Consider the following 25,362-nt stretch of genomic DNA (forward strand, 5'->3'; position numbering starts at 1 on the left):
CGAAATGTGTTAATTTCTAGGGCGGTTCAAGGCTGCTCCGACGGCATTATTTTGCATAAAACATGCATTACTTACTGTAATTGCATTTGATGATTGTATCTGCTTAGATTCACATGCTGTGCATATGGTCCGACATCCAGTGGTAACCGCAGAGTATGGTATCTTGTCTTTCGGGGAATGAAAGGGGGACGTCGGCATAGGCGTGTCGAACACTATCCCTATCGTGACGTGTAGTGTACCCAAAATCCCTCATGCGCCGAGGTCCCTCCGATTGCATTATTTCTGCCATGAGGGAGCCCAAGGTTATTGTGAGTGAGTACATGAAGAGAGAAAGTAGTAAGATGTCCATGTTCCTTCTACCCCGAGGGGGGAGGTAAGGAGGGCGCATGTGACTGTAAGCAGATACAATCATCAGAAATGCTATTACGGTAAGTAATGCATGTCTGCTGATGCTTGTTAATCTGCTTTGAATCACATGCTGTGCATAGACTAGTGAGCAGTACCTAGAGTTGGAGGTGGGTTGTGAGAAGTAACAGTAGAAAAAAGATGTCTTTGTCCTGCTTGCCCCACCTGAGAATCAGACCTAGAATGAGTGTCTAGGCAATAGTGTTTTGTAAAGGTGTGTACAGAACTCCAGGTTGCCGCTTTGCAAATTGACTCTAGGGGAACATTTGCAATGAATGCTATGGACGCCCCAGTGCCCCGAGTAGAATGGCTCTAGGCTTGAAGGGCAGTTCTCTCTTAGCATGAGTGTGATGCATTTGACAATTCACCTTCAGATAGCCGATTTAGAGACCGGATCCCCTCATTGCCAGCTGCCACTGAAACGAAAAATTGGTTCGTTTTTCTCAGTGGTTTCGTTCTTTCCAGGTAGAACATGACTGCCCTGCACACATCTAGTGTGTGTAAGCTTCTTTCGGCCATGCTAGTGGGATTCTGGAAAAAGGTAGGTAGTTCAATCGATTGGTTCACATGCAACTTCCAAGATAAATTTAGGCACAAATCTGCGATGAGTGCGCAGAACTACCTTATCCCTGTGGACTGTAACAAAGGGGTCTAGAACAGAAAGGGCCTGTAGTTCTCTAACCCTTCTGATAGAAGTGATAGCCATTAGGAAGGCCGTCTTATAAGTAGGGTCTTTTAGACTTGCTTTATGCATTGGCTCAAAGGGAGATCCCATGAGCCTGGTTAAAACCACATTTAGATCCCCATCCAGGAGCTGGGTGACAAATGGGAGGATACATCCTCTTAAACCCTTCCATAAAGGCCTTAATCAAGGGTATCTTCCACCACAACACATTTTGTTGTGATGTGGTGTAGGCTGAAAGAGCAGCCAGATGAACCTTTAGGGAATTGAAGACCAACCCTGTGTCCAACAAATGGGTTAGGTACAACACAATGAGTGTGGGTGAGCAATCGATGGGATGGAAGCTCTTGTTATTACACCAGGATGACAAAATGTTTCCATTTGCTGGCATAGCAATAACTGGTGTTCGGTTTTCTAGCTTCCCCGATTACGTCCATGCACCTCCGAGGGAGCTGTAGGGGTCCAAACTATGACCTCAGGAGCCAGGCTGCTATGTCCCGAGACAACATGCTGTACAGGCAGGGTTGTTTTACTGGTAGGGAGAGGGACATTTCCATTAGATGAGCGAACCAGGGATGGCGGGCCATCAGTATCATGGTAACTGGTTCCTGGTGCATCTTGTACACTATCTTGTTGAGAAAGGGAGTCGGGGGCTGGGGGAGAAGCGTAGACAAATCTCCCTGACCATGTTATCCAGAGACCGTTCCCATTGGAGTGGTTCTGGGGGAACCTGGAGGTGTAGTCTTGGCATTGGGCATTCTCCTGAGTCGCGAACAGGTCGATCTCTGGGAAGCCCCATTCTGCGAAGACGTTGGACATGATGTCTTTGTGCAGATGCCATTCATATTCTATGGGCAGAGGGAAATCTCTGCTGAGCACGTCTGCCAGAAGATTGAGTTCCCCTGGAACATGTTGGGACAACAAAACATCTGATGTTTGAGAGCCCACAACCAAATGTTTTGAACAGCTTGGATAGTCCTGCAGAGTGAGTGCCCCCCTGTTTGTTCAGGTAATACATGGCTGTAGTGCTGTGTTAGAATCAGAACTGTCTTCCCTTGTAATTGCACCTGAAAGGCCTTTAATGCCTTGAAGACCGCCAATAGCTCCAGCAAATTTATATGGTTGGACGCTACTTGTGGGGACCACACGCCATGCGCTGTCTGCTGAAGCAGGTGCGGCCCCCCCTCTCCCTGTGAGAGCTGCGTCTGTCATGAGAGAGTGGCTTCCTCTGAAGGGGTGGTGAAGGTTTTCCTCTTCAAGAGTCTTCCCCTGAACACGACTGCAGAGAGAGAAAAGGGGCTGGTGAGAACTACCAGATCTTCCCAATGTCCGCTGGCCTGACACCGCTGGCTGTTGAGCCAATCTTGCATGGGACGCATGCGCAGCCACGTGTGGGGTACCAAGTATATGCATGACACCATTGTTCCTAGCAAAGGTATGGCTTTGTGCACTGTCACCTCCCAACTGGCCACATATCGAAGGATCGGAATAAGCATGTTCTAAACCCTCTCGTTGGATTGTTTTATTTGACTAGGGACTAGACTGGATTTTTTCTTGCTGATAGATAAATCCAGACTAAACAGAAGGTCTACGGTCTTTTGTGTGTTAAAAAAAAACATGCGTCGTACGAGTCCCCTGTTATGAGCCAGTCGTCGAGGTAAGGATAAACTGCGACAGATAGTCTGCGCAGGTGTGCTGCTGCTACTCCCAGGACCTTTGTAAACACCCTTGGCGCTGAGGCGATGCCAAAGGGGAGCACCTTGAATTGGTAATGCCTGTCCTCTATCATGAACCTTAGATATTTCCTTTGCACTGGCAACATTGAAATATGAAAGTATGCATCTTTCATGTCCAATGGTGCCATGTAGTCTCCCGGTTTCAACAGTGGGATCACCTCCTGTAGAGTTACCATGCAAACCTTTTGAGGTTTTATGAACTTGTTCGCTGGGCGCAGTTCTAGAACAGGGCGCATGGTGAGGTCCTTTTTGGGTACAAGGAAGTACACTGAATAAATACCCTTGTTTACCTGAAGAATAGGGACGGCTTGGCTTCTATGGCGCCCTTTCCCAACAGCGCTTCCACCTCTTGATTCAGGATCTCCAGATGGTCCAGTGAGAGGCACGGTGGTCTGAACTGTGGAGGTCGGGCGAATTCCATGCAGTACCCGTGGGCGACCATCTTCATAACCCACTGGTCTGAAGTTACCCGTGAGGTAAGATGTTAAGCGCCCCCCCCCCCCCCCCAACCGGGGTGACCTGGGAGGGGACCTGGATCTGATGGTCATTTCTGACCAAAGGCTGCGGCTCCTCTAGGATTGGGGCCTCTACCTCTGGCTTTGCCATGTCGATGACCCCTTGGTGGGTAGTATGCGGGGCTTCCTTATGTTTGTCCAGCATTAAAGGTTCCCGTGCTATAGACTGCCCTCGAAAGGACCGACGATAATTACCTCCCCTTTGCAGGGAAGGTTTTAGAGCAATCTGTTGCAGGGATTTAAGAGTCTCGTGCTCTTTTTTTGGCCGTTTCAAGGTCCTCATCGACAGCCTTTCCGAAGAGGTCAGTTTCTTCAATGGGTTTTTTGATGAGAGCAGCCTGTATCTCAGGCTTGAAACCAGAGTTACGAAGCGTGCCGCTTAAGTAAAGTGCCCTGGGACAGAGACCTGCCTGCTGTCTCAGCAGTGTCCAGAGTGTTCTTTACTACATTCTGGTTTACTTGCCTGCCTTTGGCCACAATGGTGAGAAGCCTGGACTTGACGGGTTCTGGGACTTGGAGACCTTCCTGTACTAGGTTCCATTGAGCGTCTGCATAACTCGCCAGCAGCGTAGTGTTATTCGCTAGGCGTGTGGTATATGCAGCAGCCGAGGTAACCTGCTTACCTAAGGCATACAACCTCAGATTCTTTATCCGGAGGCGCCTCCCCCGTAGCAAGGGGTACTCCTGCCCGTTTCCGGGTGGTAGTCACTACCAGGGAGTCAGAGTGGCATGCCCTTTAATGTATTGAGGGTCCGAAGGAGCTGGCTGAAACAGCGTTTCCACTCTTGGGTTCACTGCCCGGTCTGAGCTGGCAACACCAGGGAGGGGGCCAATCTTTTAAGAATTAAGGAGGTGAATGGCCTGGCTTGGTTACTGCTTCTGGAGTAGTGATTTGGAAGTGATCTGCTGTCCACTTAAAATGGCATTGAAGGCCATTTGGTCGTCGACAGGCGAGGCCTGGCGTGCCGGGGTGGACGGAGGAGAATCCAGGCACAGAACATCAGTGTCCTGATCTTGTTGGGGAAGCGTTCATGGCTCCGTCTCCACTGGCTGGGTTTCTTCACAATTGTTTGTGGCATCCGCCTGGTCCTCATTGTAGCCCTGCAGGAAGGAAGGTTCTTCATCTTCACTGTAAAAGTCCTGATAAGTATCCATCTGGATGATGTCTTCATGATGGACAGGGACAGAGGGCTGATCTTTGAAACGTGGAGCAGATTCAAGATTGGGTTCTCCACGAGATCTTTTCAGGAATGATGTTCAGAAAAATTGATATTTTCTTCAAGACGATCCATGCACCCTTCAAATTTCTCCCTTGTCCACTTAAGAGTAACCACAAGGGCCTACGGGTGGAAAAACGTCTTGGGCCCCTTGGCGCCGAAATTTGTCACTCAGGGTATTGGAAAGAGGCTACGGACTGTCCTTGTAAGTCTCGCGAGAATCGGGGCACCGTGGCGTATCTATAGATTTGCCTGCGGCCTGCCCCATGTTTTTCGACGGAGTAGGTATCAGCCCAACCGCCGAAGTGATTCTAGCGATACTGTGTTCAAACACCGCCGAATCGGCGTGAGTTAGTGGGTCTGAAGGCCTGTCGGTAGATTTGCCACCTACCGCAGCGTTAGAGGGCCTGGCGGTAGGTTTCGCGCCTTGAGGCCTAGTGGTAGATTTTGGGCCTATCGGGCCTTTAGGGACCGTCTGAGCATCCAAAGTCTGCGCTGCGACGTACAAACCTGATTTAGGGGTAGCGCCCTTGTTTTGGAATGTCCAGTCGCAAAACGCTGCTGCGGGTTTGGGGAAGGCAGTTGATCTGAACAATCAGAGGAATCCCCCGAAATTTGACGGCCCTGCTGGCGTTTTCACTTTTTTTGACGTACCCATCAAAATAGGTGGAGGGGTTGTGTGTTTAGTGTGATGAGTTCTTTGTACGCCCCCGTCACAGGGTTTGTTGGGCAGAATTATATGCAGAACCCTTTGGGAATACCACATACAATTAAGACTACAAGTGACAGTACAAAATCACCTTTGGTACAGCCTGTACTACACAGATAAAGCGGTAGCGATGGATGAGCAGCCATCTCAAGAGTAAGTGAGCAGTATCAGATAGTTACACAAAGGACAGCAATAACTATGATTCAGGCACACAATGACTCAAGGTTTTCAAGTAAAAGAATATACATTTATTTCACTCTTCAGTTGTATAACATTACACCATTATAAGCAGTCTAAAAATCACACTTAATACACCACTTCCATTAAATTTCAGACAAGTTAAGCTCACAAAATGAAGTGGGAGTAAAATGGCACTGCAGCAACTTAAAAGGGAGGTAAAGAGTTATTAGAAAGTAAATAAAACCAGCAGGTAAGTACTCATGGCAATTGAACAAGAGTAACTACAGAGATAGAATCAGGTGGCAGAGGCTAGGGGACAAAGTCAATGGGTCAAAAGTCTTTTGCTCAAGATTACACAGTTCAGGGTAGTTCGCAGTAAAGTATGTGGCACGGTTTCCGGACGAGGTTGGTTGATAGAAAAGTTAGTGTAAAAAGAAGAGAAGGACAAGCCCTCGGCTTGGAGAAAGATTTCAGACACTTTCACCGCGGTTGGACGAGAAGAGAAACCAAATTTGCACAGTACCTTAAAACGGAGAGGAAGCTGTAGCTGAGGCGGATGTTTCCTGGTAGTTCCTGCAGGCTCACGGTTCCTGAAGTGACTGTCGCACTGACAAGAAGTAGGAAGACTGGAGGGTCCTGCGCTACACAGGGAAGAAACCAGCAGCAGAGCACAACTAATAAAAGGTGCGCTCCTTAAAACCCAAGCAGGGTCCAACCTTTCTGGCTATCCGGCCCACTGTAGCTCGGTACAGCGAATTCGACCAGAGGAGGGGTCCTGGCTTGCCGTTTGGGCGAACTGGTTGGTCCCACCAGCTCAAGGGAACAAGTTTCCTGGAGGATCTTCTGTCGTCGGATTCTGGAGATTCAGACCTGCAGCTTCACTGGGCGGTTGAGTCGTTGTAGGGGTCCTCTTCTGCCAGCTCTTCGTTCTTTCGTTCGTTCCAGTGGCGACTCTGCCTTTCCAGTCCCGGAGTCTGGCTTTTTATGCAGTGTTCCCCCATTCATACAGCCTGGCTGTCAATCACACAGCAGGGTGGCTGTCCTGGCAAGGACAGCCCCCTCAGCCAATGAAACGGGAGTGTGACTTGTGTTACCAAGGGAACCCATGGCAGGGGTCCGAAGATCCCTCCCTCACATCCTGCCTGCCTAGACTTTCAGGCGCCTTAAGGAAAGCTTCTGTGCAGAAGCCCGTGAAAAGACGGCGAACAAAGCAATCATCCCCGGTTTGGCACGCAGAGAAAAAAATGAGAAAGACTAACAAAAAGAAACGTCGATTAACCCAGCCGGAGCCAAAATAAAATGTATTTGGTCAAGCGGGTTTATGTTCGAGGCTAATATAATAGCCTGAAACAATACCATGGTTATACAAGATAACTGCAGTAGAAAAGTTATGGTAGTTACCACTGCTACCAGCCAAGTCTCGATGTTAAGGGAGCGAAACAATGCGCCAAGAGAGACAGACAAAAAGGGATAAGAATTAACCCTTGACAATACTCCATGTAAGATAGTGTGTACTGGGTCTGTGGTTTAAAGTGACAAAAGTAATGTTAATGGCAACTTTACCTTTTCTGGGGTACATTAGTCAGTCCAAGAAAATGGAGTCGGGGCGGGGTGGTGGTGGGGGGGGGGGGGTTTAAAGGAAATCACAAAGACAACCCTTTGTCACTGCACTGAAGGTGCTGTTTAACACATGAAAAACATGAGGCCATGAGTAGGCGAGGCTCCAGTGCTCAAGATCACAGAAAAAGTGACATACAGAGCAAAATACAAGAGTGGGGAAACAAATTCTGACCAGGTGAGAAAAATAAATTCTAGAAATCCAGCAAATCTGCCGAGTGACTCATTAGGTAAGGGAAATCAGCCATTTACGAGAATTCTCCCTAACACGGTGTTGTCCCTGAAGCAAGACTAGCGTCAGGCCTTGAAGGGTCGGGGACGGGCGTGGCAGACCTAGAAGTGTCCGCCTAGGTCTATAACATCCGCAACAGATGTTTGGTCATCGGAGGTGCCCCCATCACTTTCAGCGGGTGTAGCGGTGGGGGAAGAGGGTTCTGCCCGCGACATACCGTACGCGGCCCACCGTTTTACACGGCGCTCCTTAAAGGTCTTAGGCCGAAGGAGTTTACAAGCTGCACACAGCTTCTCGTTGTGATCTAAGGGGAGACAAGAATTACACGTTCTGTGCTCGTCCTTCCAGGGGATCTGACCCTACACTTAGGGCAGAACCCAAATGGAGTCCTTTCCATAGCGAAAGGTGTAAACAAAGATGACCAGACCTAGAGGACAAAGAGGGGGGAAAGAGGAAGACAAAGATATGGCCACCCCGACCCCACTCCTACTGTTAAGTCCGGCCAGAGGGCACGGCCATGTGGATGCTTTAGCCGCCGGATCTTAGGTGCCGAAACCACCGCCATAGACAAACCCCCTGCAGTCGTAGAAGTTGTTCCTGCCGGCGAAGTGACTTAAAAGGGGAATAACCGACAAGTCGGTTCAAGATAAACAATGTCTCTTATGCACGAGCTCCGCTATAGGGCAACCAGTTATCAGGGCGGAAAAAAACAATCGGAGGGACCTCAGCATGTGAGGGATTTTGGGTACATTACACATCACGATAGGGATAGTGTTAGACACCTATGCCGACGTCCCCTTTTGGTCCCCGAAAGACAAGATGCAATACTCCGCGGTTACCGTTGGATGTCGGACCATATGCACAGCATGTGATTCTAAGAAAATAAACAAGCATCGGAACTTGCATTTTATTGATGTTTTGTTGGGAATTGCCAAGATAGAGCCCATTACAATAGTCGAGCTTGGAGAGGCCAAGTGCTCTTGTTACTGTGATGCAGTTGGCTGTTGTCAGGTAGGGGTGGCAGGCAGTGATGAGCTTACAAGTGTAAGCGGATGAGGAGGCCAAGGCGTTAGTTTGTCTTGTTAAGATTAAAGCGGAATCTCTGTAGATTCCTAAGGTTTTCACAACCTTGGAGACTAATTATATTGCTGTCAATATTGAAGGAAGGGAATAGCACGTCCAATTTGTTCAAATTGGCTGGTAAGCCAAGGAGGAGCAGCTCTGTCTTATCCTTAAGACAGAGCCCATGCTTCGCCATCCAGGCTTGTATAGTGAGGTAAATGTCATTGAGCGTCTTACTGTCTACAGTGTAGTCACCAGTGATGGGGATGAGTATCTGGGTGTCATCCGCATGGTTCGTTTAAGTGACACCCAGATGAGTCGACATCATCAAAAAGTGGCTCGGTGAACACACTGTAGAGAGTAGGAGACACGCAAAACCTCTGACGGACGCTGCAGGTGACTGGTGTGGCAGAGGCTCAGGGCGCAAAGACCCTCACGGATCTATTGTTGGAGGGACTCAATCCAAGAGTTTGCTTGGTCGGGAAAGTGTGCAGAAGATGAAAGGTGCTTGTGTAAAATGTTATTAGCGGCATTTGATCTAGTGAACCATAAGTCTAGCAGAAGTAGTAAAGCCAATTTTCCCTCGTTTTTCACGGTCTGGATTTGAGTCTTAAGGTCGATCAACTCAGTTTGTCCCATGTTTGGGTCTGAATCCTGATTGTCTAAGGCCTAACAAGTTGTTAGATTCAAGGTATTGCTGTATCTGCAGATAAGCCGCTCGGTCCAGAATTTTCAGCAGGAATGGTACCGTCGGGATGGGTCTGTAGTTTGATGGATTTTTGGGATCTAGGGATGTTTGTTTTTTTAGGAATTGGAGTACCCACGCGTCTAAGATTGTTGCCTACTGTGCTAATTTGAATGAAGCGTTAATGACAGAAGGAAAGGGGCCAGTTCCTTCACAGCCTCCTTAATAAGAGGAGCAGGGCATGTGTCGCCCCGACAGTTTGACGGTTTGAGCTTAAGAATGATGGTCTCAACCTCTTCGATGGGGAGTGAAGTTAAATTGGGGCTGTACGTTCCTAGAACAGGATGTTGGGTTCTGAATGTGCTCAACACTAGTAATAAGAGTTTGCTTAGTTACTATTTTGCTTTCGAGCAAGGTCATTTTGTCTTGGGAGTGCATTCTGTAGATTAGTGCACCACAGAATAACTTTGGTGCAGGTATCTGGAGGTGGGGCCGGTGATTCTAACTCTTTCAAAATGTTGAAGAGTTCCTTAGTGTTAGACTTCGCTTTAGCTACGCGGTCATTATAGTTGACTTTTTTGCTTGGACAATGGCTACTTTGTAGTTGAATGAAGCTGCAGCGTAGTTGTCCTTATTTGCTAAATATGGGGTGCTCTTCCATAATGCCTCAGAGGTTCTTTTCAATTTCCTAAGAGACTTGAGGTGAGGGGTATACCAATTGTTGAGATGTGCTCAAGGTTTAGATTTACGTAGTTTAAGTGGTGCTATTGTGTTGATAGCTTTGAGGATGGTGTGATTGTACAGGTCGACTAGGTCCGTGGGGTCTGATAGCATCGTGGTAGGGTTAATGATCGGTTGAAGTAATGGTATTAATTTCTCAATGGTCAGATTACGTTTATTTCTAGTCATCATGGCTGGTACTTGATTTTGTGGAGTAGGTGGCGAGGATTCTTTAATGTTGAACGAAATTATGTGGTGGTCGGTCCAGGTGCAAGGAGTGCTAGATAGCATGTCTGTTACAATTTAGGTCAGCTAACCAATCAAGGGTTCTACCTTTAATATGGGTAGGTTTGGTTATGCGGTGAGTGAACTCTAGTTCGGTTATTGTGTTCTGAAGGGTACAAGGTACAAGCTTTGGAGTCTTGGAAACCTAAGTTGAAATTACCCAAGATGATGATTTGTGAGTTGTTTTTGGTATTGGTGTGAGATCTCATTTTCGAAGGTGGTGGTTGGTCCTGGTGGACGGTAAATTAGGTGGATAGTTTGATAGAAGCTCTGCTGAGGGTAGGGGTTGGTTATTGACATTTCTTAGGCCTAGTGAGGTTTTATAAATGAATGCGACACCAAATATTGGCATCTGTCAGTTCGGATGAATGAATAGTTTGGTATAGCAAGAGCACGAGATGGACCTGAGGCTGTGTGAAGCCATGTCTCTGGTGTTAATGAGGCTAGCTTTAATAAGAGGTAATGTGTTGTTCTAGTAGTCCAAAATAGTTTGCCTAAAAAGTTGCCTTCTATATTGATTGTCTTATTGAAATCCAGCAAGCTCTACGCTCGAAGAAATGTTAGATGAATTGGACGCATGTCTAGAAAATCTAAAAATGAAATTTGAATTCTCAGAAATCATGATTGGAGGCGACTTCAACTGCGATTGCAGAGAACTGACTGAATATGGCGCTCTTAAACCATCACATCTATCACGAGATAGGTGTGCGCAATTTAGAGAATTGTTGGAGAACTGGGACTTGGATATAGTAACACACAAAAACCCTAATTCTCCAGCAACATGGTCTAGAGGCCCAAAATCATCATCAATTGATTTCATTTTTGTTTCTCGATTATTGTCCAGGCTTATTTCATCCTCTCGATTCAGGTTTTGTACAGATTAGCGATCATGCACAAATTGTCTGTCATTTGAATTGGGAATTCAGATACCTAGCCAGTAGTCCAGCACTGGACCTAATTGAGTTTGACCGTCCACAAATCTCCATTAGATGGAGTAAAGGACTATGCCAACAATTTGTTAATCATGTATCATCACAGATAAAAATGTCTTAACTCTCTAAAAACAAACTGGTGACACTAAATCCCAATTACTATGCCAAGTTAATTGAAAATACAATCTTGACTTTTAGTAAAAAGTATACTAAAACCTATCACTTGCATCCTTATGATGTGAAATGTAAGAAACAAGAGAGTAAAACATAAGGCAATTCGTCAACTTAAAACAGCTGGCTATGAAGGAGAACAGTATCGCTATATGAGGCCTCTAATTTTGAATGAATTTAAAAGGAATATAAAACATACAACATACACGTATACTAAAGTTTAATAAGGATAATTGTGACCTCATACAAGCGATAATTCACCATGACACAAGAACTATATGGTAGATAAGAAAGGACGATAAGAAAACTGTCCTAACTCCAGTCTGCTGTATATCGGACAATATATGGTGCGATTATATAAATTTAAAAAATATCACATCCCAACTAAATTCGATCCAATCCCAAACACACAGCTGTGTTATAGTAGGATCGCCCAATTTAAATGGACACAATATGATCTTATATGGGCTATATCAAAGATATATTCTAGATCAGCAGGCCCAGACGGCATTCCTCCATGCCTTTATAAGGCTGACCCACAGTTTTGGGTGGAAATTCTAGAAATCAAATTTGATGATATTGACACGGGTAGGATCCCTTCATCTTGGACTACCGCGAACATCATTCCTATATTTAAAAAGGGCGATCCTGCTCTCCCACAGAATTACAGACCAATTGCACTAATTGACACTGATGCAAAACTGTTCGCCATTCTTCTCTTATATGAACTTGAAGCATTTATTGAAGAAAATGCCCTTATTTCAAAGAATGTCCACACTTCAAACTTGTGAGGACTAAGCGACTCTACAAGTTTGTAGATGTGGACTTTGAAGACCGTTTGCAATTATTGTGGGCACGCATGATGCAGGCCATGCACAAACCTTTGATATATGAATTGGTAAGCTTTTGTAAACACATTGAAAAGGAGTTGTTACAGTTTAAGTAGAAGAACAAGTTACTTCTTACCTTGTAACGTTCTTTCGACAGGATGTTCCTCCGACGTATTCCTCATCTTAGATATCTCCTTCCAGCTCTGCTGGCCTCGGAAAATTTTTCTCTAGAGGGCGCTGCGCGTCGACGTCCTCCGAGTCGATGTCCCTCGACAGCCGCCGTATCGACGTCATCCTGCCTATAAAGGCCGCGCGCAGCGTCCGTTGCTCAGTTCCGTTTTGTAGCCCACAATAATACTTTATGGACTAACTAATCACCCTGAAGGAGCGTAAGCTGCAACAACAAGGGAAGTAGAACTGCAGGGATGGATGGGAGGGTCGATGAGGAATACGTCGGAGGAACATCCCGTCGAAAGAACGTTACAAGGTAAGAAGTAACTTGTTCTTCGAAGGGAATGTGTCCTCCGACGTATAGGCTCCCATAGCAGCATTCTATTATCGGAGGAGGGAGTACTGACTTCACGCTGTCTTCTATTGATGAATAGAATGCAGTACAGCCCTTCCAAACCTAGCCTCTTGACTGGAGGAGGAATCCAAATTGTAAAATCGTGAAAAGGTATGGACAGACGACCATGTAGCGGCCGCACATATGTCTTTAACTGGCACGCCTCTTTTGAGGGCCGATGAAGCTGCAATACCTCTGGTCGAATGAGCCCTAAGGTTTTGAGGGGGTTCTTTCCCTGCCAGTTTATAACATTCCAGAATGGCTAGAATGATCCATCTGGAAATGGTCTGCTTAGTTATTGGTAACCCCAGCTTGTGACCTGCGTAACCTACAAACAGCTGGTCTGCCCGTCTTATCCTGGCTAGTCTACTGATGTAAAAACTTAAAGCCCTCCTAGGGTCTAGCCTGTGTAACCTCTCTTCCTCTTTCCCCGGGTCAGGAGGAGGATAGAAAGATGGTAGGGTAATCTTCTGAGTGATATGGAATTCAGAAACCACCTTTGGGAGGAAATTAGGCTTCACTTGCAGGACAACTTTGTCTTTGTGAAATATTGTGTGAGGGGGTTTACAAGAAAGCTTGTAATTCGCTCACCCTTCTAGCAGATGTAAGTGCTATTAATAAAACAGTTTTAAGGGTAAGGAATCTTAACGAACAAGAATGGAGAGGTTCGAAAGGTGTACCCATCAGGAAAGTTAGTACTAAGTTTAAATCCCATAGGGGAATTTGGAATGGTCTTGGAGGATAAACATTGGTTAACCCCTTTAGAAACTGTATTACCAAGGGTAATTTGAAATAGGATGGTTCTTCCGCAATACGCTTAAAGATGGATAGCGCTGCGAGATAGCCCTTAATGGTGCCAACTTGAAGGCCTGAATTTGCCAAATATAGTAGGAAGCACAAAACCATTGGTGTACCACATGAAAAAGGGTCGATATTCTGTTCTCTACACCAGCTGCAAAATCTGTTCCAACGGCAGCGGTATAAAGACTTTGCTGCTGGCCTCCTTGCCGAAAGCAACACCTCCATATCATCATCAGGGAGGTCCCAATCCTTGTACCTCAGCCTTTCAGAAGCCAAGCGTGAAGGTTGAGGGTTTTGATGTCTGGATGGAGAACCTGACCTCCCTTCTGTGAGAGTAGGTTCTCTCTGAGTGGAAGTCGAATTTGAGGGCAGATGGACAAGTCTAGAAGGTCCGGGTACCACGTTCTCCTGGCCCAATCCGGGGCAATTAGGATCATGGTTCTCCTGAATCTTCTCAACCTCCTGATCATTTGAGGAATGACAGGGACCGGTGGGAACGCGTACAGAAGCGGAAACTCCCAGTCCACTATGAACGCGTCTCCCAGAGCTCCTCTCGGGGGAAATTCCCTTGAGCAGAACAGGTCGCATTACCTGTTTAGGCTGGTGGCGAACAGATCTACCTGAGGGGTTCCCCAAAGGGCGAAGATCTCTTGAAGGACTTCCTGAGCTAGCTCCCACTCGTGGGAGACTGTTCTGCCTGCTCACAGCGTCCGCTGTCAAGTTCTTCTCTCCGGCTAGGTGAACTGCCGATAGAGAGATTCCTTCTTGGATTGCCCAAAACCAGAACTGCATCGCCTCTCTGCACAGGGGTAGTGATCCTACGCCTCCTCTTTTGTTGAGGTAATGCATGGCCACCGTGTTGTCCGTCATTATCAGGACGTTCTTCCCTTGTACAGCTGGCAGGAACGCCTTCAGCACAAGTCTGATGGCTCTCAGCTCTAACAGGTTGATATGTAGTCTGGACTCCGATGGAGACCAACGACCGCAGATGGTCAAGTCGTTGGCGTGGGCTCCCCACCCGTGAGTGAGGCATCCGTGACTACTGTTATCTCCGGCCAGGGTTGCCAAAACTGTTCTCCTTTCAGAATGTTCTCCTGACAGGCCCACCACTGAAGGTCTCGAGCCACCCTGCCGGGAACCTGAAGAAGATCTGTCATTCTCCCTGAGAATTGTGACCACTGAGTCCTCAGTGCCCACTGGAGGGATCTCATTCTCAGGCGAGCCTCTGGCACTAGGAAAATGCAGGATGCCATGAGGCCTAGCAACCTCAAAAAGTCGAAGGCTGGGAGACGTTGGGCATGTTGGAACTTGGTAACCATCTGTAGAATATCTTGAGCCCTCACCTCTGGTGGCGAGGCTTTTCCCAGGGAAGTGTCCAGGATCGCTCCTATGAACTGGAGTCTCTGCGATGGTATCATTTGTGACTTCTTTAAATTGAGGGAGAAGCCCAGTCTGAAGGAAGTGGCACACGGGATTTAGCTGGATCTGAGCTTGTTCCGGAGAAACAGCCCTGATCAACCAATCGTCCAGGTAGGGGTAGACGTGAATCCCTTCCCTCCTTAGACTTGCCGCCACTACCGACATTAACTTGGTGAAGACCCTCGGGGCGGAGGTCAGCCCAAATGGCAGCACTCGAAATTGATAGTGAGAGTTGCCAATTGCGAACCTCAGGTATTTCCTGTGTTTGAGATGGATAGGCACATGGAAATAAGCGTCCTGAAGGTCCAGAGATACCAACCAGTCCTGGAACTGAAGGGCCTGGAGGATCTGAGAAAGAGTGACTATCTTGAATTTGTCTTTTCTGAGGAATTTGTTCAATTCTCGCAAGTCCAAGATGGGTCTCAGTCCTCCGTCTTTCTTTGGAATGAGAAAGTAAGGGGAGTACCAGCCCTTGTTGCTCTCCGCTACAGGTACCGGTTCTATGGCACCTTTCTCTAGCAGGTCCCAAATTTCCCGCAAGAGGAGCGGATCTGGAGCTTTCTGAGAGCTGATCCCCGGTGGATGACTGAGGTAGGAAAGGCAGGCAGTAACCTTGGGCAAATGTTTCCAATGCCCAAGCATCTGACGTGATAGCCTGCCATACCGCCAGATGTTGAATCAACCTGCCTCCTACAGGTGTCCTGTGAGGGAAGTCCTCAGAGTGGTTTTGGGGCGGCTGATGCAGATGCCGATGGTAAAGAGGCACCTACAGTTGCTGCGGCTTTTGAATATCTACCCCGTCCACCTCGGGTAGTTCTTCTTTGTCCCCTTTGAGCCTGTCGTCCTCTACCTCTTCCGAATGCGGAGTAGAAGCGAAAGGACTTGCCCCTCGCAGAGGTTCCTGTGGGACGAAAAGGAGTCTGACGGATTGCAGCTCCTAGGGATTTTGCTGCTGCTTTTGAAGTTTGCAGTTTCTCTAAACTGTCATCCGCCTTTTTCCCGAACAAAGAAGAGCCATCGAATGGCACATCTGGGGCAAAACCAGACTCTCAACCAAGCGAATCTCCTGGTTGATGTACTTGCCGCCATTGCTCTGCTGATACTGTCAGCCGAATCAATGCCCGTCTGGAGGGATTCGCACATAGCGTCTTTACCGTCCTGTATAATATTCAGGAACGCATCCCTTTCTTCTCCCTCCGGGATGCAGTCAGCCGCTGTAGAAGCACACTCCCAAAGTGTATGGCTGAACCTAGCAAGGGCGCAAGTAGCATTAACAGATTTTAACGCCATGCTACATGCTGAAACGACTCTTTGCCATAGCATCATATTTTTTATCGTCCCTGTCCTGTGGGACGGTAGGATAAGCCGTCTTGACATCGGTAGAGGATGCTGCCTGTACCACCAGACTTTCTGGGGATGGGTGTTTAGACAAAAACTCTGGGTCTGTAGAAGATACCCTGTACTTCTTTGTAGACAGTTTATTTACTGCTGGTACTACATCTGGGGTTTCCTAGTTTGTCATGATCTTTCTCTGAAGAGCTTTATGAAAAGGCACCACAGGATCCTCCTGTGGGCCTTTGTCAAGAATATCCGTGAGGTCATCTTGTTGGAAAGATTGTGAAGGTGCAGACCACCCCATGAACTCTGTGATCCTGGCCATTAAGGCTCTATCGGGGGTTTCAGCATGCTCCCCCGGGTCTGGCTTAGCAAACTCCACCTCAGGGGAAGTGTCTAACCCACTTGCCTCATGTAAGGAATCATGAAGATCCTTTAACCTGCGCTCTTCAGAGGAAAATTCCTCTCTAATTGGGGTTACAGGTCCCTGCAACTCAAATGTGTCTTCCTGTTCAGACAATTCACCCTCTTCCAAAATTGAGGACATAATTCTCAATTGTTCTGAACTCATAAAGGGAGTAAATCCCATTTCCAAGGCAAAGGGTGCCGAACTTGTCATTATCGGCCTCGAAAACGTCGACGGCTTCGAGCGTGGCGTCGAAAACATAGGCGGAGGCCTCGAAGACCTCGACAGAATTGGAATTCTACTCGACAACCTCGAAGCCATCGACGTCGAGGACCTGGGGATAGTCACTGGGTGTGTCGTAACCGTGACAGACCCGTGTGTCGAAGGTCCCTTCGACAACGGCGTCGAAGACATCGACCTCAACGGAACCCTCGTCGACGGCGTCGACGGAACCTTCGAGGAAGGTTTGGAGGTCATAGTCCTACTCGAGGGTTCGAGACGCGTTCAAGAGGTTTCCTTCGCCAGGTACTGCGACTCGTGGCGTTTTTGACCTTTGGGTCTTTCGACCAGAGCATCGCTCTCGGCAGTCTTCGAGGGGGTCGAGGCCGCTTTCTCGAAGACGCTCATATTTTTGCGGAATTCCTCCCATTCAGCCCGGGAACTATATTTCGTGGGGCAAGGGATTCTTTTTGGCGAAACAGAGGAAGAGGAAGACGGAGAAGGGGATCTTCGACGTCTCCTCTTCGAGTGCTTCGATCTCGAGGAGTGATGAGACCCACTCCGAGACCTGAAGCGCGAATGGTGACGAGGAGACGAATGTCTCGACTTAGTCGACGAAGAAGAAGCTTTAAAAGTCTTACCTTTCTCCAGCTTCCCCCTACGCTCCTTCAGGGCCTTAGCTGTCATGGACATACAGTCCTCGCATTCCGAACAATGGTGTTCAGCTCCCAAACACCACAGACAAACTCTGCGAGGGTCAGTCAACGACATCTTTTTCCCACAATCTCGACATTTCTTGAAGCCGGATCGAGGAGTTGTCGGTTCCGACGAGGAAGCCATCGAGTACGGATCGAATGACTCGAGGTAAATAGGGTTAATCTGACTAAGAACTGAGCAACGGTATTCCGAGGCACTGAGTAAGCGCGGAAAAACAGAACTGAGCAACGGACGCTGCGCGCGGCCTTTATAGGCAGGAGGACGTCGACGTCGATACGGCGGCTGTCGAGGGACATCGACTCGGAGGACGTTGTTCGCGCAGCGCCCTCTAGAGAAAAAATTTTCAGAGGCCAGCAGAGCTGGAAGGAGATATCTAAGATGAGGAATACGTCGGAGGACACAATCCCTTCGAAATGACATGTACGCCTCAATAATTTACAATCTCATGTGTTTAAAATGATATGCCTTTGAGGTTAAAAAAAAAAAGTTTTTTATTTTATGTAGATATTTTAAAGATTGTTGATGTCTCCCTCTTTTTACGATGTTTTGTAAAGGTTCTGCAAAGGTATTTTATTTTTGTACATGAACCAAATACAAATAAATAAATGAATAAAATAATGTGGTGTTCTTATTACCATTAAGCGGCCTCTGGTTATGTTCTGAAGCATGGGGTAGGATAGCAGGGTTAGCTAGAATGCAGGTTCCAGAAGTAATGTCTTAAGATGGGGCGTGGTTTCTCTTTAGGAATCTAGAGCTTAGTCTGATTTCTGTATAGCGTGGGGCACGGTGAGGGGGACAGTAGTGCTGGTGTGGTTGATGTAGCTGGTCATTTGTATAACAGGGAGGAGTGATTATGTATGGTGCTGCTGTGGTGTCGTAGGGATAGGTCTTGACCAAGTACCGGGCTTTAGGTTCAGTACGTGTACCTGCAGGGAGTAACCTTTGTTGGCTGGTAGGTTCGATATGAAGACATGGTGGTAGGAATCTTAATGGTGGTATAAGGGATGATGGTGGGAGGCTAGGCGCCATGGTCAAGTGAGTAAGGCACGCTCTGGGATTAGTGTGTGGGTCCATCATAGGAGGACTGACTATACCGAGTACTAGTATAGACAAGTTCAAGCAGACAAGGCTCTTTGTGATGATGGCTATTGTTCGGTGAGAAAAATGCATGGACATGGAATTAGAGTTGAACAGTATAGCTAAGTGTGCACAGTTAACATGAAACGTTAGGCTAGACTATAGGTAGTGGGACTGTAGTATGAGAACGATGGGGCACTCAATTATTCTGCACAGCTGTGAGGGCAGCTGGGGAACGGCGTATAGTTTAGGCAAAGAACACCTTATACATTCAAATGCTCAAGCTAGCGTGAAAGACATTAATGCAACCAAATTAATATTATGCAGCAGTCTACCGATATGCAAACAACTGCGCAAATTAGAATCTCATACACCTGTACAAAAAAGGGGTCAGGTTGGCATAAAATGCGTAGGTCAAATTGTTCTGCGCAGATGTGAGGTCAACTGGAGATGGGCGGTATAGTTTTGCGTAAAATACACCTTTATCAATCAAAAGCACAAGCGGAGGTGAAATACATTTGTGCAACCAAATGGATATTTTGCAGTAATATAAACACGCACACAAATGCTCAAATTAGAATATAAAACGAGTTCAAAATGGTTCAGAATAGCATAGGATACGTGGGCAGACAAGTGAATATTTGTTAGACACTTTTCAATCAGTTATCTTCACTTTGTGTGGCTTCAGTACACAGGGCAAGCTATTATACCGACTTTTAGGTTCTTAGGGTGGCTAATGGGAATATGCCGCATACATTAGCATTCTCAGACAATGTGGTAAAGATCGATACTGCCTTGCAGTATACATAAGGGAATTAAAAGAGCTGGACTACGTAGGATAGTCATTTGTAACAATCATTGTAGTAGGTGTGCAAATACATGGAGCATGATAATATCACAGTGCGGCATGTAGGGAGATAATCAGGTTTACAATACAATGTCGGTTTGGCAATAGGGTGCAAATAGGTAGGCATGGTGGGTAGGACATGCAACAGAAAGCAATACAGAATGGGAGCTGATTATTCAGGTGCAATAAACACTGATTACATAAGGTGCATATTGGCAGGTGCACCATGCAGTGAATCAGAGCCGTACCGCCATATTAATGCTCATGCAGGATACTCAACTAACGGCATGTGATATGGGGTAGTTAGTCATAATTGTTACTCCAGTGCATGGCACAGTAGGATCCAGGGCTGACAATGTCTTATCGCGAATTCAAATCAGGCTAGAGCCTACGGCAGATCAGCGGGTCGTGGTCACTTCTGATGCGAGTAGAGGGAGCGTGAGGTGTAGTCAGTCAGCTCGGGTAGACCTCCAACTATCCCGGCTCCGATAGGTGTAGCCTTCGTTGCAGGCCTTCGTTGCGTTGGCCGGCTTCGCCTACCGGCGATTTTGATTGGTCCTTGTTGAAAGGTGTAGACAATCAGCAACATCTCATTTGCAGCATGAAGGGGGAGGACTTCAAATCATACGGCGGCCATTTTATGGTGTAGGAACCCTTGTGGTTGCTAATGGTGCCGAGTTTAAACACAAGTTCTACGTTTGTATAATGCAATTAAGCACTTTTGGATGACTGGGATTAGAATAACCAGAAATAGTGCAAATGGTCTGCACTTTTAAAAGGTGAAACCATCAAGCATTACTAGTCTTTTGCCCCGTCAAGGAATGGAAAAAGTTCTTGGTACCTCTGGTGACTTAAGTTCCAAACACATGACGCGGATGAATGGTGGGGGCACCGGATTAATGGGGAAAAGCATGGTTGATAGCGCAGTCTCATTTATACAAAGCCTTTCCCCCCAGGGATCATTAACGCTTGGATCATGAAGTACAACAAACTGAGAACGAACAGAGGTGCCCCATGCCAATATGGAACAGCGTTCCAAACCAAATTCACTAATCCCAAAATCAACTGGAGTCCTTAATTCCTTCTTAGCCTTCATTTCTAGGTCGGGCCTTGATTTTTGACTTCAATGGAACTTTGACGACTGGGATGGTAAAGCTTACAATGTTTTAATAGAGACTGTAAATGGATGCGAGTATTTTGTTTCGTAAATTTGTAAACATTTTGATCAATTAAACCAAATTAAAAAAAAGAAAAAAGCAGCGCTTTCATAATGACTCGAGGACCCCGTCATCCTTGGAGAGACAACTGGAGGTGGCTGACGTGGAGGAAGACTATGGTTTAGAACATAAGGTGACTGCAGCCACCACTTAAGAATGCGGGTGTGATGGTAGAAGAATTGGCTCCCCATCCGTCAGCCTGAAGCTGCTGTCCAACTTCATAAAAGGCATGAACAGATGAGGGTTCATCGCCCTGGGCGTCATTGTAGTGTCCCCACCCCTTATTTGTGTTTTTTTTTTTTTTTTTTTTTTTACACACCAATGGGAGATCAGGGCCCTGGGACAGGTGCCGATGGGGTTCCGATGGAGGAATGGGAGGAGTACCCATTCCTCCGTTATTGAACCTTGTACCTCGGTTAGCATGGGCGCTGCTTTCTCGTTCCCCTTGGACGGCCTGTTCCTTTATGCATTCCCGCCGTTGCTACTCCGGCTCGTCAACCAGCTCAAGAGGTCCCGGTGCAGGATGATCCTCGTCGCAACGGCGTGGCCGAGGCAGATCCGGTTCCCGGACCTTCTGGACTTGTCAGCGTCCACACCAGTCAAGCTGCCAACGGACGCGGATCTTCTCTCCAGAGAAGGAGGCGCCATTCTTCATCACGAACCAGAGTCGCTGAACTTGCAGGCCTGGCTCCTGCAGCACTAGAGTTTGAAGGATACGATATCCCGGCCGACTGCAGAGGGGTTCTCGCGAAGGCCAGGGCATCCTCAACTCTCAAGTGCTACGGACACAAATGGAAGAGGTTCTCTGTCTGGTGCCGTGCACAGAAGATTAACCCTCTGCTGATTACGACCCCTCAAGTATTGTCGTACCTATTGTCCTTGGCCAAGGCTGGCTTATCTCATGCTTCCATCAAGGTATCTGGCTGCCGTCTCACGTTACACCAGAACTACAGGACGGGCGTCCTTGTGGTCTCATTGACTGGTGAAGGAATTTATGAAAGGACTGTTCCGATCATTCCCACCGGTGAAGGCCCTTGCCCCGGCGTGGGAGCTCAACGTGGTGCTGACTAGGCTCATGGGGGCCCCATTCGAGCCTATGCATTCAGTGCCGTTGAAGTTTGTCGTGGAAGACAGCATTCCTCGTGGCCATCACCTCTGCACGACGAGTGGGAGAGATCCAGGCCCTGTCTTGCAAGCCTCCATACTTGACTTTTCACGACACGAGGGTGGTGCTGAGGACGCACCCCTCCTTCATGCCCAAGGTGCCGTCCGACTTCCACCTCAACGAGCCCTTGGTGTTGCCAGTTTTCTTCCCGTCGCCTTCGTCGCCCGCTGAGAGGACTCTGCACTCGCTGGATGTAGCTAGAGCGCTGAAGTTATACGTGGCCCGCACAAAGTTTTCGGAAGACATCACAGCTGTTTGTGAACTTTGGACCTGTGAATCAAGGGAAGGCTCTCTCGAAGACTTCCATTTCCAGATGGCTCTCCGGCTGCATCATGCACTGTCACTGGTTGGCAAACCGACCGTTGCCAGGCCGTCCAAGGGCCCATTCGACCAGAGCGATCGCTGCTACTACAGCGTTCCTGTCTGGTGTGCCCCTGCTCGACATCTGCAGGGCTGCTACGTGGAGGTCGACGCACACCTTCACGAGATTCTACTGCGTCGACCGGGATTCCAGGGAGGAGTCCAGAGTCGGCCAGGCAGTGCTGCGCAACCTGTTCGCCAAAGGTGAGCCTGATGAGGAGGTAAGAGTTGCTTAATGTTGAGTTGTTGTATTGCTTGATATTGAGCCTTTTGCCACCTCCCGTGGTTGTGCATGTGTATACTGCTATGTATTCTTATATTCATGAGCATGTGAATCCATGCCAGACCCCATGCTGGTGAAGGAACATGTTACTTACCTGTAACTGTTGTTCTCCAGCATGGGTCTGGCATGGATTCACATGCAAACCCTCCCGCCTACCCCTCTGCGGCTCTTCACTTGGTCATACTGCCACTTCACGTGCTACCAAATCTGAGGATGGCTGCCAGGGGCGGGGCTTAGGAAGAGGGCAGTATGACCCAGAGACCAGTGATTGGTTACTACTGAGAAAGATCAGAAACTAAACTGATACTGATTTTTTCTATACCGAGGATTCCCGGCCTGACGACGGGGAATATTCATGAGCATGTGAATCCATGCCAGACCCCATGCTGGAGAGGATGATGCCTATGGAGTCATCTAAAACCCCATATTCAAATAACACAAGAGTAAAACGCACATCAAAATACACAAGAGAGTGGGGAAAAAAGGCTCACACACTCCTGGTAAAAAAAAAAAAAAAATCAAGACCTCAAAACCCAAAGTTGCTGCAGGTCTCTAAGGTGAAGGGAATTGGCACATTTATAAGAATTCTCCGTAACACAAATAATGCAAAACATATGAAATTAGATCAAATATAAACCACAGCCTGGAGGAGGATTCTAACAAGCTAGGATTTCTTTGCAATTCAGTCATGTCACATATGAACACATACTCTTACCTGCATTGGTTTTGTTAACCCTCTCAGCGCTGACTTTATTTCCTTTGCCTTTTGATAAGTTGTATTCCACCACATCGCCTAAATTTAAGCTATCAGAATCCCCGCAGAATTCACTAGAAGAAAAAAAAAAAGATACTAAAGTCATGGAGACATGTATCAGACTAAAAAGCTACATAATCATTTAATATGTGCTCTCCCACCCACAAAAAGATTTAAATTACAAAGTTTGTTGTCTACGAAATGTGTTTGAGACTTAAGATTACAAGAACTGATCTTCAGAAGACAGCCCTAGTTACTACAATTCGGTAATCATTCCCAAAATCAGCACGTGTGGGAGGATTTTGGGAGGCCACCCTATTAGGGTGAACAGGGAAGATGAGAAAGAGGCTGGCCAAACCCAATCAAGGCAAGGTAGCAGAGCAGCGAAGGCTTCGTCTCAGGAAGGGGCGAGTGGTCTAGTTTTACAATGAGCCCACTCAAAGCAACACCAGCGATAATCTGGTCTGGCAATTAGTTTTAGGAGGCCACCCCAGTTATGATGAAAAGTGAGCTCCGAGAGTTTAGCTAAAACCCAATCAAGGTATATGGATGATCATTCAATGCTTAGTAACAAGATAGTGCGAGTGGGGTCATGGGCCCTCAAATGAGCCCACACAGAACAGAACACAATCATTCAATTTATACAGTCAGTTAGAAGAAATACATTACTCACGGTAATCTTATTTCTGAGGCTTGTATCTGCTTATAATCACATGCTATTCATAGACCGCCATCTAGTAGAAGCTGCAGAGTATTACAGTTGGTTTTGAAACTCGAAAAGGGAAGTCGACAGGGCGTGCCAGTAAAACATTCTCTGGGAAACAGTTGATCCCAGAGAAGGTATTTAAACCTTTGGGAAGTCTAAAAGACATCCCTGTGTAACTGCACTGAGGGTGCTGTGTAACATATGAAAAGATGATGCCTATGGAGTTATCTAAAACTCCATAATCAAAGGACAAAAGGGTAAAAAACAAAATCAAAATACATGAGTGGGAAAAAAAGGCTCACTATTTCCAGATAAAAAAATCAGGTCCTCAAAATCCAGCAAAGTTGCTGGGGGTCTCTAAGGTTAAGGGAATTAGCACATTTATAAGAATTCTCCCTAACAGTGCGACTGACATTGCCATGAGATGGGAGAACCAGGGCTGGTGGGCCCACATAGGATAGGGGCCACCAGTATCATTGTAACTGGTTTCTGGTGCATCTTGTGCACTATACTGTTGAGAAGGGGAATCATGGAGGGGGGGAGGCATAGAAAGCAAAAACAAATTTCCTGGACATTGTAAGTTACTCACAGTAGTGACTAAGGTACTCCTAGTCCATTGTCCCCTTTCCTCTATACAGTATGGGCATCCCTCGCTAGGGATGGGAAGACAACCTTCTTCAGCAGAAAAATAATGTTTCCCCTTTAAATTTAGCTGCGCAGGGGGGCGCAGCCCTGGGAGCATGCGCACCCCTGACTACGCCCGCTGCCGCCACTCCTCAGTCCCCTTTGGCACGTCCACAATATTAACAGTGCCTAATGACAAGTTTTATTATGGGGGAGGAGTGATGGTGGGACATATGGAGGAAAGGGGACTATGAACTAGGAGTATGTTAGTCACTACGGTGAGTAACTTCTAATTACTCCTACGTCCCATCCTATTTCCTCCATACTGTATGGGTGAGTACAACTGAATGTAGCCCCAGGGCGGAGCAGTGCTCTCTTAGGAAAACAAAGTTCCTTAACACTGCCTGACCAAACGTGGCATCCGACCTGTAGCTGGCATCCAAGCAGTAGTGCTTGTAGTAGGCAGAGGGCGTAGCCCATGTAGCTGCCTTGCCGATAACCTGCCATGGAACGGGTCTCTGGAACGCAGCAGCCGTGGCTTTGACTCCGATAGCGTGGGTATGCATATTTGCTGGAAGCTGTTTGTGCTGCCCCTCATACGCTTCCTTTGTAGCCATAACCATCCACCTTACTATGGCAGCCTTGGAGGCTGAAATGTATATATGAAATGGACACAGGCTACCCCTCCCTTTTACACCTGCAGGTATGCTGTACACCACTCTAACAGATTACTCCGTTATTCTGTATTTCTCATTTAGCAGCTCACCACTATTTGTTATTACAAAAAATATATAATTTTATTTGTCATCATACACTATAAAAAACTGCAAAGGGCCCCTTTGCAGGCTCTCAATTTTAACATATGCACATTTTTCTACATTCAATTTTC

General features: G+C 47.1%; 1 protein-coding gene across 6 annotated transcripts in view; it reads right to left on the bottom strand.

Annotated features, from left to right (window-relative positions):
• CSDE1 (cold shock domain containing E1) overlaps nt 1-25,362 on the bottom strand; it is a 1,384,522-nt gene that overhangs the window by 441,708 nt on the left and 917,452 nt on the right. For all 6 annotated transcript variants that reach the window (XM_069633412.1, XM_069633411.1, XM_069633408.1 and 3 more), the window contains one exon: nt 23,105-23,217. In XM_069633412.1, the coding sequence (XP_069489513.1) occupies nt 23,105-23,217 (113 nt within the window). The remainder of the gene's footprint in view (nt 1-23,104; nt 23,218-25,362) is intronic.

This window comes from Ambystoma mexicanum, chromosome 13, assembly GCF_040938575.1.
Source record: "Ambystoma mexicanum isolate Mex_15411 chromosome 13, UKY_AmexF1_1, whole genome shotgun sequence".
NCBI classification, from domain to species: domain Eukaryota; kingdom Metazoa; phylum Chordata; class Amphibia; order Caudata; family Ambystomatidae; genus Ambystoma; species Ambystoma mexicanum.